Genomic DNA, 17,725 nt, shown 5'->3' with positions numbered 1-17,725 from the left:
ATTTATGCATATCAAATTTCTCCTGTACACATATGCTTATAGTTTATAACATATAATCCTCTCTCTCTCTCTTATTCACACAAACACACACACATGCAGACACACACACACATATACACACCCGAACATGTTCATATGTTTCATGTTCGCCCGCGTATCCATGATAAGCAGAGCATGCACAGAATGGGAGCTTATTCTTCCCTAACATGGCTAAGCGTCGCAAGTTCCGGAGCACTGTCTCATGAAGGTTAAAAACCACCGCCTTAGAACGTACTTTTTGACATGAGATGTATAAGGTAGCTACTTCAAAACTTACCTTATATCTTGGGACAAAACCTTTTCAAATAAAATATGAATTTCCCCTTTCTTGTAACTAAATACTATAACAACCCATATTTTTAGTGAAACGATAAAACACAGAATTAAATGATTTTGAAAACACACTTTTAGATAATTAACACTGTACATCACACCTATTAGAAATGAAAGATGATATATTTTTCAGGAATAATGCTCATATATTTTATTAGAAAAATACCTTGTAATATAAGTGCAACATAAAATTAAACTAAATATGGCGTGAGTGTTTAAGAAAATCATACAATTATAATATTAAAACAATTTTTCTAGCTTACAAGAAACGTACATTTATGTATACTTTTAATACTAAGTTATAATATTAATTATTATTAAGCACTGGGTATGTGGAACAAAACATAACAGTAAAAATAATCATTTGGAATTAAGTCTTGATGCATAAGTATTTGAGATAAAAAGTAGGCCAAGATATTTTGATGCAATCTATCATATAATTCAAGAAACGAAGACATTTCTTATTATGTCTCAAAGTACTTGAAATTGTATTGCCGAAAAAAAATGAAATCACATTCATTCCTTTTTATGAGATAAAAGTGTAACAAATTCAACTCTATGTCATTTTATACTCTGTAGCAAAGTAGGGAATTGTGTAAGATTTATCCTGCCATTAACTGTATTTACTTTTTTTTTTAAAGGAACATTTAAAGAGATGTATGCAGATGTTCTCTTTGATCATTATATTTTCATTGCATTTGTTTATAACACTTAATATGTGTTGTCATTGGAACAAACAAAAGCTTTTAAAAAAGTACCAACATTTGAAATATTTTTTTCGAAAAAAATATTACAGGAAGATATTTGAAAATGAACAAAAAACATTTGAATATTCATGATGACCTTTAAATTTATTTTTTAAAAAAACATATAGCATAAAATTTTAAAAGATTTCCATCTTTTTTCACCTTTTGGATCTACACGTATTTTAAGTAAATAACTCTCTATCCCTGACCGCTACAATGAAACTTATAAATGAAGATACTTCCTTTATCATCAGATACGTTTTTTTTCTACTGAACAGTACTTGGTTTTTGCACAACTTAACGCAAATAATGCATTATCGTCTTATGAGCATCTCTAGTATTAATCTTTTGTTTTCCTTTGTAAGCATATTTGCGATTGTTATTTCTATTCTTATGCACCGTCTCATCGCCTTGTTCCTTTATCAACGCATACTATACTGTTTGTTACAAAAGATTCAACACATTTACCACATCCTCACATTAACACTTATCACCGATTCATCCATTTTACTTCCTTCTTCTCAGTTAACGCTTATTTACTTCTTCATTATTTCACTGTTTCCTTTTAATTTATTTTCCAACCTAAACCAATGGGACGTTGTGTTTCAGACTACGTATTCACTCACACCTTTGGACACCTTTAGTTTCTGTGTAAGATAAAAACACAGATACGAGTTATTTGCTGTCAAGAACATCAATCAACGTAACCCTTTTGCTGACTCCTACACATTCTACACATTGGCACTAACAATGTTAAGTGCTACCTATTCCTTAACAGCTTTCACGTTTATACACGTCCGTCACCTTTTCATACCTGTACATATGTTTTGCATCCATGTACTTCTCGTTGTACACATGTTATGTAACCGGCTTCCACATATGTCTTTCATGCTAGGAATGTAGTGAGAAAAGAATGGCTTACAGCTACAAGCTGATATCGTTCTGCCTGACCTGTCAATCAACTCATATATAAACACATACACGTGTACATACGAAATACACGCAATGGAATGGCATGTGTGGAATACATACGTCGACCTCAGTGTTGAACTGTACGTGTGTATGTTTCAGGGGACTACATCGTCGTCAAACTTGCACTTGATGAAAAGGCAGTCTTCACAGTTACATGGTGTTCATAGTCTATGAGAATTTTGCTTTCTCTATGTCTGCGTCTGCTTACTCTCATCATCTGGAGACCAACTGATGGAGAAGAATTAAGAGGGTTGGAAACATTGAAATGATTCTGTAGTTTGCTTTGACGTAATGAGCTGAAGCACTATCACCATGCTGCATAGCTGCAGGATGTTCTCCTGAAAGGGTAAGATAAACTACTATTAGAATACTTGTATCTTTTTCATTATCAAGAAAACATCACATTAATTTTCAGATTTCAGAAATGAATGTTCTACAAGGAAAGCAACTTAGCATTTGTTTATATACATAAATAAGTAATAAAAATCCAATCCCTGCGCATTGTAAAATATACTGTTGAAATGTGACTTTAACCGAGTTTTGCAGGTAAAGTCGGCACGAGTTAAAAATATTTATTTTGTGAGAAATTCAACTCTAAAGTGTTTCAGAGCAAAAGGAACAACATGCATTCCAAAAATATGAAGTCAAATAATACTCTAAATGTTAGTAACAATGCTTCTTTATTAGTCTGCGATGTTAATTGGATATTATCCATTGTTTACTGCTTTTGCCTCTATATATTCTAACACTACTTTTCGAGAGAGCATGCCGTGGAGTTGTTTGTTGGCGCACCAGATATGTACATAGTAAAATCCCAGGTCTGTCGTAGGTTCTATGCCCACATATGCAAAAAGAAATTTCTTCATCTGAAGACGAGAGAAGAGGTGCCCTCTCAAAACATAGTGTTAGAATAGGTATAGGTAAAATACCTAAACAATTTATAATGTCCAATTCACATTGCATGCTAATTTTAAAGTCGAAAAACAAAGGAGATCCGAATGTACCTGTATTTTTCTTATAAAAATAAACGTCTCAAGAGATGTGTGTAAACTTTCTCTGATCATTATATTTTTATTGCATTTATTTTCTTGCACTTAGCATATGTTAACTCTTTCTTGGGCCTCCTCTATGCAGTAGTGGCAACAGCCGGCCTCCGTAGCGGAGTGGTTATCACATACTGCGTCAGGGGGTCCGGATTCGAATCCCGGCCTTGACATGGTTTGTCAATGTGAATGTCCCTTCTACAGATCATCATTATATCATCATTCATCCTCATCTTCGCGATTAGCCAAAAGTGACACACAAGCTAAGTAAAATTAAGCAAATCAATCAGTCCGAATTACTCAAGTAGTAATAGATTCGATCCTATTAGAGGCACATTGGACACTGGTTGGAATCTCGCTTTGATTATCATATTTGAGTATAAAACTGACAAACCAAACTCATACTCTCTTGCTTTTTTTTACTTCCACCCCTCTCTCCGGGTAGTTTGGATCTTATGAAAAATTAAGTCTCTTATGATATGTGGACGCACAAGCTTTGTTTGAACGTTCTGGAGGGGAGCTACACACACTGCCTTAGCCCCGAAATTTTCACAGGATGTGTGCGAAGTTTCGGGAAACTTTTGTTAGGGACAATCTTGCCATTAACGTTGGATTATGTTTCAATTAAATATATGGCTGAAATAATTTAACTTCTAGAAAACATGTCAATGATGGTAGAATAGTGGATAGTGGAATAAAAGAGGTTTGGGCATTCGTAAAACATGTGTTTCATATTTTTTTTTATATTTTAGTGATTGCCTTTAAACATAAAAGCTACAGTAATCGAAAGTAAAAAGAATATGCATTTTAGCAGAAGGTGTAGGCCACTGGCAAGGACGTATTTAGGGGGCACAAGGGGTCCGGAACACCCCCCCCGCAAAAAACTTACTGATTACTAAAATTAAATAATCAAAATATAAATGATTAGCATTTGTTATATAATCGATGGTTATTTATATCCGCCAAAACTTATTGGAAGACAAGGAATTTGCCTCACACGTTCTTGAAGGACAGTTCCAAAGATTTATGCAGTCCACTACTTCTGATAATATTCATAACATATTAATCAGGAACTCTACTTTACGTCAATTGGGTCTAACTCCTTTTTTATCATTAAAAAAATCAATTATTTATGTATTTAACATTATTTTCTTTGCCAGGGTAGTTGTTTTTATTCAAATTTTGATAAGCTAATAATGCATACGTGCTGTTACATCTCTTATTAGATTATCATATTTTTACATATTCATGTAATAACAATTATACAATATTAATTAATTTATATATTTAATTTTAAATGTTATTATATTATTTATTATTATTATTATTATTATTATTATTGAGACACTTGGTTAGACACCCCCGAAATGTATTTCTAGATACGTGCCTGGTCACTGAGTTAGGTTAACCAGAAGGTATATGAGTCATTCCATGCCAAATCAACACAGATATGTGCAATTTCCAATCTGACCATCTCCGATTATGATGAAATTTGGGGAGTTGAAACTATGCATGGAACTTAGTAACTATGAAAATTTTTAGTTTCGTGCCTCTTGAAATTGTTAAATTATTCAAGGTGAAAGTTAGCAAAAATTGCTCTTTTTGAGCCCGCTTAGCTATACTAAATGTGCTGTAACTCCGCCCCTATTTCGCTTAGAAAGCTCCAATAAAGCGTATTGAACAGGGAATTGAACGAGCTTTACAATGATATATAACAAGCCTACCTTTGTATAAAAATATAATTTTGTCACGTGACCTTGATTTTTGACCTTGAATATCTCAAAACATTTCATCACCAAAAATCGTGAAAAAAATATATTTGGTCCCTCATGCCATACTCTAAAACATATCAAAAAATCATTCTGGGACTGCAATGGTGTGAGAAGATACAAAATAATATGTGTAACTATGTGACTGATTAAAGACTATGACGAGTCAAAAGTCTTTTAACACCCACTACAAAATGTAAAGGAGTTATCCTGGTCATGAAAGAAATAGGTTAGGCACAGGGAGATCTCTAGCTGTCTGTGTCAAGCGCAGGTCTGGCATAGTGTTGACTGCCATATTGAATTCAACGCAAAAATTTCAAAGGAAAGGGGGTGATGTGATATATCAAATCAGGCTAGTATTTCAGGAGAAATGAAGCAGCGAAGGTTTTTCCAACTTATCTCTAGCCAGCAAAACGTTATTACTGCATGCTTGTAACCATTTTGTCCTTTTCGAGGTGTTAAAAGCAAAACATTAGAATGCTCCTAACGTGTTAGGAACTCGTCGAGATCACGCTGACATCTCGAGAGAGAAAGAAGTATACGCACCATTGCATATGATTTTAATCAGCAACATTTACCAAATAGTTGAATAGTGAAGAATATTGAGAAAAGTATTTCAAACAATTACGTGACACTTCCTTTGTAATGAAAAATTCTTCAGTGACGAGGCTAATTTTAATGTTCACGGTGAAGTTAATAAAAATAATATGCAATGCCTGTGATTTGATAATCTACAGTAGGCAGATCTCAGCCGAATGGTTGTTGCTGGTAAGCTAATGATGTGATATAGTGTATGGAGAACGGGAATGGTTGGTTCATATTCAACAACGAAACCTTAAATGGCGAGGGCATCTTGGATTTGTTAAGTGAACAGGTTTTTCATCCTTGCTTGCGGGATATGGCACTTTTCCAGAGTTTTGAAACAGGACAGAGTGTGACCACACTATGTGGACATTTTGGCAATTTCTTCATGGAAATTTTCTAGATAGATTGATGGGCAGACGGGGATCTATTAAAAGGCCTGCATATTCCCCAGATGTAACATCTTAGGAGGACTTTTACCTTCAGAAACATTTGAAGAGAATGGTGCCTGCACTAAAAGTCAGTGATATTGACTATCTGAGAGAAGGCATAGTTGCTGCTTGCGATGATGTTGCATCTGCTACATTGCCAAATGTTCTATGTGAGAGTGAGAGACGTCAACAAGTGTGCTCAAGAGTATTGACAACATTATAAGGTGCATATATCCTAAGTGAAACATATACGTATAACTTTTTGCTGGCTAAAGATAAGTTGGAAAACCTTCGCCGCTTCATTTCTCGTAAAATTCTAGCCTAATTTGATATATCACATCACCCCCTTTCCTTTGAAATTTTTGCGTTGAATTCAATATGGCAGTCAACACTATGCCAGACCTGCGCTTGACACAGACAGCTAGAGATCTCCCTGTGCCTAACCTATTTCTTTCATGACCAGGATAACTCCTTTACATTTTGCAGTGGGTGTTAAAAGACTTTTGACTCGTCATAGTCTTTAATCAGTCACATAGTTACACATATTATTTTGTATCTTCTCACACCATTGCAGTCCCAAAATGATTTTTTGATATGTTTTAGAGTATGGCATAAGAGACCAAATATATTTTTTTCACGATTTTTTGTGATGACATGTTTTAAGATATTCAAGGTCAAAAATCAAGGTCACGTGACAAAATTATGTTTTTATCCAGAGGTGGGCTTGTTATATATCATTGGAAAGCTCGTTCAATTCTCTGTACAATAAGCTTTATTTGAGCTTTCTAAACAAAATAGGGGCGGAGTTACAGCACATTTAGTATAGCTAAGCGGGCTCAAAAAGAGCAATTTCTGCTAACTTTGACCTTGAATAATTTAACAATTACAAGACAAGCGAAACTAAAAATTTTCATTGTTACTAAGTTCCATGCGTAGTTTCAACTCCCCAAATTTCATGATAATCGGAGATGGTCAGGTTGGGGGCTGTGTTGATTTGGCATATATCATATATCGTGTACCTTCTACTACAGCCCTGGTTACACATTAGCATTAAAATACTTGAGAAAAGTACACATATAATATACAAGAACAGATGTCTTACTAGTATACAATTTGATTTGGTGTTTTAAGTCCACTTTGTGCACAGTAAGGCTAATCGGGACTGGACCTACAGATTAAAGTGGGATCCGATCCATTACTTGCCTCCACCGGGAATCGAACCCGGGACCCCTTGATTACAAAGCGATAACGCTACCACTGCGCCATCAGTAAACAATTTGAATCCAGCTTGTAAAAAAATTAATGACAAGCTGCTCAGGAAGGCTAAGCCTTGTTTTCGATTAAAGCCGACCTTCGCTGATGTCTCTTCCTTATTTTTCAGCGGGGTGCATATTTTGTTAAGCAGCTCACGCGCCACCACATGGTGGGTTATGCAAATGACATTCGCCGCGGCATGTTTTTTCCAGGGGTCGTTTAGCGGAGGGCGCCCCCTCCCGCACACGCCGAAAGGAAGAGCTCTAAAAAACCCAGCGGCAAACACAACATGGACGTTCTTCCCACCTGTACAGACGTGGAGGGAGTTGATGCAAGTATCTACGTGATCTTCTAGAGAAGGGGTCTTTGCTCCCCTTGAACGTCCGCAAACAGAAATACAGAGAAATTTTAGGGGGTTGCAGATTGTAAGGATACTGTTTCGTGCTTGACCAAGTGATTAACATAACAGAAAAATTGCGGGTTGCACACGCGGATTACATTTTTTTTTAATTAAAATAAGTACTCTAGTGATGGTTTCTTGTAGTTTCTGTGCGATGAAATATGAAATCTAAAGCTGTTGATTAAACATAACTACCCTTAAAATACTTTCCCAGATTTAAAGCTACAAGTGAACAATTTTGTGTCACGGGTTTGACAGACGAAACACTGCCTCTTAAATTAATATAAAAAATATTTTCATTTCTGTGAATTGTCAAATGATTAGTATTTAAGATTGTGTACAATACTTGTTTTTTAAGCAAATGACAATTTTAAATTGTTCATTCACAAGATAGGGTAAAGTTGCAGCTTTGCATTTAATTTTACAATAAAACACATGAATGCATGATTTATTTGTACGTTAACTTAAATATGGTTTGTAGTTTAATGATTCTCATGAGGGGATCCTTGTGAGGATCGCATTTTAAAACTATTTTCAAGTTATTGTAATTCTTCATATTTTCTTCACTTTTCACCTATTTTTTGGAGATGAGGATGAATTCCGATTTGATGAAATTGAATCATTAATGCCTTAATTAAAGTAATTTTATTAGGTTTGAATATTTTTATTATACAGGGTTAGCCTAAAAGAACTAGACAGTATAAACGCCTTTTAAATTGAAATTTGTTTGTTACATTAGAAAGCATTTAGTACTGTTGCGTAGAGAAAGCCTTCAAGATTACGACCTCCGCTTTTCTTTTGTCTTCATGACGGCAGCATCCTTGATGTAAGTCGAGCAGTATGGCCGCTAGCCAGGTGGAGAAGGCTTTCTGCGTGATTGAATTTGCAAGAAACAAATTCTGTTGCTATCGTGCAGCGTCGTTTTAGAACACGGTATGGTAAACAACCACCCACAAGGCAGTCAATCTACGATTGGAGCAAGATATTTAAGGAAACTGGTTGTTTGTGCAAGGGGAAAAGTCCTGGGAGAGGAGAACTGTACTATCGCATTAATATCTGTCGTATTTCAAAAGGGTCAAATATAGAACAGTAACTTACAATGTAAACTTCAAACCATGTAAGTGTTTCAGCCCTATTATTAAAACTCTTCTTTCTGTAAAACTTTCAAAGTGTCTATTTCTATTAGGACAACCCTGTATTGCGCAATTGATAAAGATGAGAAGAAGATACTGTAAGACGAGCTCTCTCTGCCAGGACAAAAGGACATACGCTTGGTAAATTAAAAACAAAATAACTTCTAATGTAGAAATTAGAATTGCTTTGTAGCGTTTTAATAACTTTACCTCTATTGATTATACTAATGTTATTAATTTTGAACATTTTTATTGTTATTGTTGTGTTTTGAGTTTGATTTTAAGTCCACTTTATGCACAGAGCGGCTAATCGCGATTGGACCCCGAATTTTAGTCTTAATATTCTGTAGCCTAAACCCACATACAGTGTTGTCGCTCATAATACGCTTCCTTTATCTACGATGTTATTCAAATGCACTCAACCACTTCACAAGTAAAACTCTTATCACAACTTGATTTCTTGATAAGGTAAAGAAAATTCAGGAGATTCTATACTTGGTGCTTTTATGTGATTGCAATCGTCACGAAAACTGGGACTGGACTAAATTGCGAACAAAGGACAATATCTTGTGGCTTGCATGTTCGAATGCCCGACAGCAACACACAAGGGCGACAGGTCAAATGGCACTCTGATTGTTGACCGGGCTGACTTGTTATCTGTTCTACTTATAGCGCGGGAACCATGCAAAAAATATGCCCTCGGATAACAATCTTGGCACAGAATGCACGAATTGATGTCACAAATTGGGGGCCGTTGAAAAAAATAGAACTTCGTGCAGCGAAGTTCTTTTTATGTTAGCGGAGACGGGAATATGGAATTACGAACAATTTCCAGTTGTTTTATGGTACCTGTAAAACAATGCTGCATTACAAGAACGCACAGGCATAGACCAGGAATGCCCTCTGTCTGCCCCAGTATCTAATTAAAGGTTCTTATTTCAGATATGTAGACAAACATGTATCAATAGGTAATAAACTTTCTAATTTTAAACATCTATTCGTTTAGTGGATTACTTCAAGGGCGTAAGGGGTGACTTTCTCGTAAGGATTATGCCCGTTTTGCCATATTGCGTTTTCACTCCCCCCCCCCCCAATACAATTTCAAATGATTTACGTGACACTAACTTTCTAAGGCGAAACGTGACATCCCATTTTGCCTTATCCTGTTTCGACTTACACACAAAAACATTCAAACCAGGGAATATTATCTACTTACAATCAACCTAACCTAACCTAACCTGCTTCTGCGTGTCGTGGGGGAGCCAAGGTAGGCAACAACACAAGCTCTGCGCTCCCATTATGAAGTCGATAATATTCCCTGGTTGGAAATTTTTTGTGGGTAAGGCGAAACAGGATAAGGCGAAATGGGATGTCCCGTTTCGCCTTAGAAAGTTCGTGTCACATAAATCATTTGAAATTATACTGGGGGAGGTTAAAACACAATAAGGCGAAACGGGAGGACACGCTCGTAAGGCACCAAAAAGTCAACCCCACTTCCCCGTAGTACACCCCTGTAACTGCTTCTTGCAAGCCAACAAGGATCTGGCGCCTTGATATATATAAAAGGATCTGGCGCCTATAATATAAAAAAACGATCAATTGATTATTTCAATAAGGTTACAATTCAAAAGTACATTTTCTTATTTGTATCATAATTAAAAATAAATTGGCTTTAATAAAGTTTGGAATAATGTTAAGTGAAGCATGTACTAATGTCGTCAGACGTTGAGAGTTTATAGTGAAATGTATTATATCAAAAATTGTTTAGATTCATTCAGTAAATCTGCCTCCCAGATGGCGCAATGGTAGCGTCGTCACCTTGTAATCAAGGGGTCCGATACCCGGTGGAGACTGTATCAGTATACTTGGTAGATAAATGCCCCATGTTTGAATCTTGGGTAAAGCATGGTTGTATCATTGTACTTGATCCATCAATCATTTCGTCAGTTCATTATCCAAGATCATCGTCACGATTAACCCGTAATTAATAAATAGTGGTTCGGATCCCACTTTAAACTGTAGGTCCAGTCCCGATTAGCCTTACTGTACATGAAGTGGACTTAAAACACCAAATCAATCAAATCAAATAATTCATTTAGTCTAAGTAATCCATCAAATGAAGTAAAATAGTAACGAAATGTATTACAGCTAGGCTACAATCGTTATCATTGTATCCTCAAAATACATTGTTCGCTAGGTCAATGAAATCGAACATATTTCGATTATTTTGCTTCGCTATTCAACCTCCTAGGTTAATCGTGACGATGATCTTGGATAGTGAACTGACCAAATGAGTGATGGAACAAGTACAATGATACAAGCATGCCTTTCCCAAGGTTCAAACATGGGATATTCATCTACGAAGTGTACTGATCCAGTCTCATTGAAATTGTTATAGCGAACGCTGTGACAACATTGGTGGGCTTCACACACAAACTCCTAGCAATGATGTAAATTTGGCGTAATTTTATGAATAGTAATAATAATTATTATAAGAAGAAGAAGAACAGCAACATTAAAGTTTCAAAGTCTATAATAATAATAAACCTTCGCTTAACAGCCCGTGAGGGCCAGAGTATACCTAGGAAAGTCTGGAAACTATTATAAAATTCACACAGCCGTTCTATATGGCGGGTTTGTTAGAGTGATGCACTAGAAGGCCGTGCATTATGTGTACGAATGCCAGATAAATTCCTATCCTTTCCCGATATACATCCACACAAAAAAAATAATAATAATAATACAAACATTCGTAACAAATATTTTCATTAGATTAGCAAAGCCCACAGAACATATCCAGTTATATTTGTTATTAAGAGTCACTTTTCTGCCGCAGGAACACTTGAGGCCACTGGCGTAGGCAATTGTTTTCCCGAGAGGGGTATGGAATTCTATAGGTAGACAACATATCTTCGTTTTAAGAGGGAACGGTAGGTGAAATAGAATATTTCGTGTATTTGAAGGTTTTCACTCTATTAAAATTGTGCTCAAATACAAAAATGGCAATCAGGAGGCCATTTTAAAACGGGATTGCGCTTAACACTCTGGTTTTACCAGAGTTCTTCACTGCTTTCTTCAGAAAATGTTGATTTTATCAAATTTTATGGGTTATAGCCCCAACAGCTCCCCCCACCCCCTGCGTACTCAACTGCCCATTTCCGCGTTTTGATTCTAACCTTGCATCGTCAGTCCATGAGCTCGGCCACCGAGGCGACAGGTTGTGATGAAGAAATGCTCAATCATATTTTAAATATATTTTTCTTGCCTATAAATTTCATAACCAACTAACTAACTAACTAACTGTCTAGCCTTCTTCAACCCGAAGGTCATGGCTGCAGCAATACCAATTAATTTCCTTTAGGTCCATCTCAACATTATTCCTCCATCTTCGTCTTGGTCTTCCTACTGGTCTCTCACCTTCAGGTTTCCCAACAACACTCCTATCCTCTAAACTCTCATTTCCTCTCCCATTCCCATTTACATGGCCTGCCCACCTAATTCTTCTTGATTTAATCATTCTAATAATATCTGGACATGAATAAAAATTATGTACTTCTAAATTATGTAACCTTCACCACTCACCTGTCTCCTCATCCTTTTTAGGGCCAAATATTTTCCTAAGTATCTTTTTCAAATACTCTCAATGTATGTTCCTCTTTCAACGTAAAGGACCAAGTTTCGCATTATCAATATAATATTACAGGCAAAATTACTGTTTTGTATATTTTAACTTTTAGTTTCTTAGATATTAAACGAGAAGACAAAAGTTTATGAAGAGAAAAGTAACATGCATTTCCTGAATTAAGCCTGCTATTTATTTCCTCTTTAATATCATTTTCGTTTCTTAGTATTACTCCTAAATACTTAATTTGGAAACTGGTTCAAACGAGTTGTTATCAAATATTAGATTTTGATTATTACCTAACACTTGGTTTCGGCCTGTAAGCATATATTTAGTTTTCTTTTTATTAACTTCCAAACCTATCTCTTTAGCTGCTTCGAAAAATATTTTAGCATTATTCTTAATTGTATTTACATCATCCCCCAGTAAGTCTACATCATCTGCATATGCTAACAGCTGAGTCACACCTTTTAATTTGAGTCTTTCGTTAGTTTCTTTTACCTTCCTAACAGCGTATTCTAAGGCAAAATTAAAGAGCAATGGATATAATGCATCATGAATTGCAAATTTGTCATACATATTAATATCCACTCGAATTTTACTTTCTGTTTCACTGGTGCATAGTCTTATCATACTAACAAGCTTCTTAGGTATTCCAAACTCGACTAATATATTACGTAATTTATCTGATGAACATTTTCATTATATTCAAGTGTCTGTCTGATGTGTGTTGTTGATCTGTTAGGTTTAAATCCACATTGCTAATCACCTATTATTTCATTAGCATATGGGGTTAATCTTGCTAAATTAATGTTAGATAATATTTTATATGTCGTTGAGAGTAGATAAATTCCACAGTAATTATTGCAGTTCATTTTATCACCATTTTGTAACACAGGAACGATTATGGATTATTTCCACTGTTGAGGGATTTCTTCTTTATTCCATATTAAACAAATTAATTTATGAATTTGACATATTAACGAATTCCCATCATATTTAGTTAACTCAGCTGGTATTAAATCAATGTTATTCTTTAGCCTTTTAATAGCATCTTTAACTTCTGTCAAGTTAGGTTCTGGAACTAAAGGTTCTGTTTATTTATTTCTGATTTATCTCCTACATGAACATTTAAAAGGTCATTAAAGTAGTTATTCCATCTATTTAAAATATCGCTTGGGTCAGCCAAAAAATTGAATTATAAATTTCATGGAGAACATTATTAAAACAAGAAAATTTACACTATTGGTGAACTTATCGTTTCGTCAAGATAATATTAATTTCTTAAACAAGAAGAAGCAGTTCATGAATTCTTCCAGGTAATTCTTGCATGAAGCGAAAAGAACTAAAAAAAAAATATATATTGGTGCAACAATAGGATTTATATTTAAATAATAGATCAACAAAACAAATTTAATTTAAATATCAATTTTTGAAAAAAATATTTTAATATCGTTTCAACTAAACTAAATTTATTAAAATATTTCTTCTTATTTTAAATGTTTGTTCTACAGAACAAATTGAATTAGAAGTTGTGTCTACGATACACATTTAATTAAGTATTTTTCCTACTACAAGGTAACATTTAATACAGTAACACTTCGCAAAAAATCAGAGTAGGCAATGAATGATCAGGAGAGATATTTTTGTGCCGAAACGAATGATTTATTTTTGTAATATTTTGATAAACGTATTGTTAATATATATAACTGCTACGACGCTTAATATTATTTTCTTGCATGTAACATGCTGATTACAACTGAATCCGATAATGTAAAAAATGTTTCATTCACACACTCATACCATTGTATGAAAATTCATATGATTAAAAGACCCTTATTCAACGAGCTCATTTCTCTATCCCATCCAAGGGTTATCTGAATTCTTGAACGATGACAAAGTCCTTTGGATCTCACAGTCAAGAGCATGCAATATTACTGTTTGCTTCCGGAAGAGGAAGGGGGAAATCTATTTGATAGCAGGAGATGCGTGTCACGATCAATATACGTCACATGCCATTCAATTTCAAGGATGAGAAATTCTGATGTTGGAAATAGAGTTTCGAGAGGCGCTATCTGTCAAGCAAAGTATTTTCCCTGCAGGCGCCATGTTCAATCTTTGCTCGGCGTCTTCCGATTTAGTTACCAAACGGTGTATAAAGTGAATCGTTGGTACATGAAGCATTACAAACACTCCATTGTATTGGTGGATTTGCATGATACATTCGAGCTTTGAATTTCCTGGATAACAATGGCAAAAAGGTACATTGTTTCTAAAGGTGCTTCTTCGGGACTATTTCATGCTGATTTCAGTACAGTTGTATTACAGAAGAAAGAATAACGGTTGTTAGTCAACAGTTCGCGCCGTGAGTTGATAGCAGGGCTGTCCACAGAGGCCATCGAGATTTCGGGGGGGGATTTTTTCCCTTCAAATAATATAAAATTCAACATTTATATATTTTTATAAAACATATGTAAAAATTTTACACCTTAAGTGCACAATATGTAATTCATTATATGAAGAAAAGAAAGTATTTAAGTGTATTATAGAAGGGGATTGGGGAGAAATATCAAACTCTCACATATTAGGCCTTAATTGGAACGTGGGTTCTGAGGGATTCTGAATTAAATGTTGGGGGGGGGGATAGTATCAAACTCTATATCTTATATTATGGCGGGTATTTTACAAGTAGTTAGAGGGGTATTGAGCATTAAATTGAGAGGTATCCAATTCTTGTGTATTACCTTAGACTCTTTCGGAAATTCTGGTGTAGAGACTGAGAATTAATTTTTGTGAGGAGGCAACAACCACTCTTAAATATCAACAGTAAGTCTAAAATTGGCATGGAAATTTTAGTGGTAGGATTGAGTATTAAATTTAAAGGGGAAATATGAAACTCTTGATAATATATTAAATCTCAGATTGTCAATGAATTTCTGTAGAGTAGGGAGAGTTCGAACATTAAATTTTGGAGACTGTATTTAGCGTTTTGGAAACCACAGGTTTTCGACTACGAACATGCCAAAAGAGAAGCTGGAAAAGACTAAATATATCGGGATCCTAAGAAAGTATTAGCACCCCATTAAATTAATATCCTTGAAAGCCTGCAAAGAAATGGATTTGGATGTAAAACTTTTCTTGCTCGCTTCGCTCGCAACGATGTGTTGCGAGAATGCGTGTTTGGCGCTTTACTGAGGTGAATTTGAAGCTTAATACTATAGCTGCATTACAAGACATAAGCGATATTCTCGATATTAATAAATAAGATCACTTCTTAAAATATAATACTTAGTGGTCGTATACCGCTTAATTTAAATTAGGTGCATCATTTGGAACAAAAATATATCGAATCCGCATTTCTAACTTCTTGTCAGAGGAAAATTTTACTTTAACCAGTAATTACCGTTATGGGTTACTAAAATAATTATATTTACCCCAAATAAACAGGGGGGAGGTGAGTTCTTTGAGAGAGGAAGTATTATATTATCGCCCAGAGCTTAAGAATTTCTAGCTAGGGTTCTGTAATGTCTCGTGAAACAATAATTGAATCGGTCATACGGCTGGAGCATGTTATTTTGGTTGCCAAGGTTGAATTTTCTATCTTCATCTTAAGTTGTGTAAGTAACAATATTCAAATTATAAGTTTTGTAAACCCACTCACAAACACTATTTATATGCATATTTACATAATTTAATTTACTACATTTAACCAATCAATGTGCTAGCTCTAAGGTTTTTCGAAAATCGAACAATTAAAAAATATGGACAGTTTAACATGGTATTTAATTCAAATAGGCATCAATTATTACGTATTCATCCAAACTATTTTGGGAGGATTATGATGAATGATTTTAAAGACCGTCTTGAGTGATGGGAAGCCCTGTTTAGGGAGGAGTGGTAGATCAAGCATAGTGTTCAGTAAAACTTAGAAAAACGTTGCTTTCTGTAGACACGTTGTCGTAATTAAATACTTTTGGGGGGATTACAATACGGTCTGAGGTCGCGAATGACATGCTTTGGGGGGGGGATGCGTCATTGACCTTGGGGGTGATGGGCACCGTGGTTAATAGTGATCAGTCGTATATAAGAAGAAGAACGTCCCGTCGAATTATGGTAGAGCAGATGGATAGACTATCAATTCCTGTTAAGTGCACATAACAATCTTGCGAAAACATTGGGTGTAGTGCAGAAAAGTGAAATGTTTTGGAAATCTTCATGAAAAGGCTGTGATAAACCTACAGATTGTCCTTGTTCGAGTGCAGCAGTGCCCGAAGACGCTACATATTCCTGAATGGCTACAAGATGTACTCTTGCTGCTTGACGTTGAACTATAAATCAAAGGTAGAAGCCCTTACGATATCTACCAACGGTTTAGGGATATCCCTGGTGATATCTTAACGCAATGCGTAAATAAAATTACAAACTACAGAGCATTGGAACCCTCCAGTCGCACAAGAAAGAAAATGCCCAGATCCAGGACATACCCAGGATTATTTTGGGGAGGGGCCAGATACGAAAACTTATAACTTATATATATATATATATATATATATATATATACCTATATGTATGTTTAGCTTGTATATCGCCGTAATTTGATGGTTTAACATATAAAGACATATATATGTGAAGATATAACAAAATAGTTCGAATGTTTTTATTGTGTTCGATTTTATTTAATTCTTGCTTTTTATTAATAATGATCAATACGAGTTAATACTTATATTAGTCTTGCATTCGTGTTTTATCTTTATTTTGTGTAAGGCCCGTACCAAAGTAATGCCCCTACATGGAGTGGCTCTAAGGTTTACTGAGACATGAGTGAGGGGTAAAGTCAGCTGGAGCGTGGTGCTGATCACAATACATCCACAAATCGCAACGAACGTGTGTATGCATGCGCTGAGCCTTGTTCAAAATATGCCTCCATGGGATGCTGATACGTGCAGGGATAGATTTGCCTTATTTACATTAAAACAAAATAAGTTATTTCATTGTTAATATTATCATCTTGGCAAGAGCGTGAGATAAGGGGTTATGAGACTCAACCATTTCGAAATAATGGTTCCTAAATAAAGCTTTATTTTGCCCTGCTCCTTTACATCATAAATATCTAAAACACAAAATTATGGGGACAGTGTGGTCAAAATTGTAAAGTTTTGCATATCAGTATGTGGTTTCCAAATCAGTTACTTGTTAAATCCACACTTTATCCATTTCTTTAGCAATATAGCGTGTAGACAAATTGGTGAGAGACACCTTCGTAGTAAACACAACAAAATAGACAATTATATATATATATATATATATATATATATATATATATACAAAGAATTTTATTTCCTAAACAGTATACAAGATATGGTTACATAGAACGATTATTATTTTTTTTTATGTATACGGA

The 17,725-nt window shown here is 35.1% G+C and overlaps 1 protein-coding gene across 2 annotated transcripts in view; it reads right to left on the bottom strand.

Annotated features, from left to right (window-relative positions):
- Nucleotides 1–497: 497 nt before the first annotated feature.
- The window catches only part of LOC145987841 (zwei Ig domain protein zig-8-like), a 1,141,735-nt gene continuing 1,124,507 nt past the window's right edge, over nucleotides 498–17,725 (bottom strand). For both annotated transcript variants that reach the window (XM_083122583.1, XM_083122584.1), the window contains one exon: nucleotides 498–2,428. In XM_083122583.1, the coding sequence (XP_082978709.1) occupies nucleotides 2,304–2,428 (125 nt within the window). In that variant the 3' untranslated portion in view covers nucleotides 498–2,303. The remainder of the gene's footprint in view (nucleotides 2,429–17,725) is intronic.

Source organism: Lepisma saccharinum, chromosome 5 (assembly GCF_977018435.1).
Source record: "Lepisma saccharinum chromosome 5, izLepSacc3.1, whole genome shotgun sequence".
NCBI classification, from domain to species: Eukaryota; Metazoa; Arthropoda; class Insecta; order Zygentoma; family Lepismatidae; genus Lepisma; species Lepisma saccharinum.
Note: the sequence above shows the minus strand (reverse complement) of the source record. Positions and strands in the feature narration are given on the sequence as shown.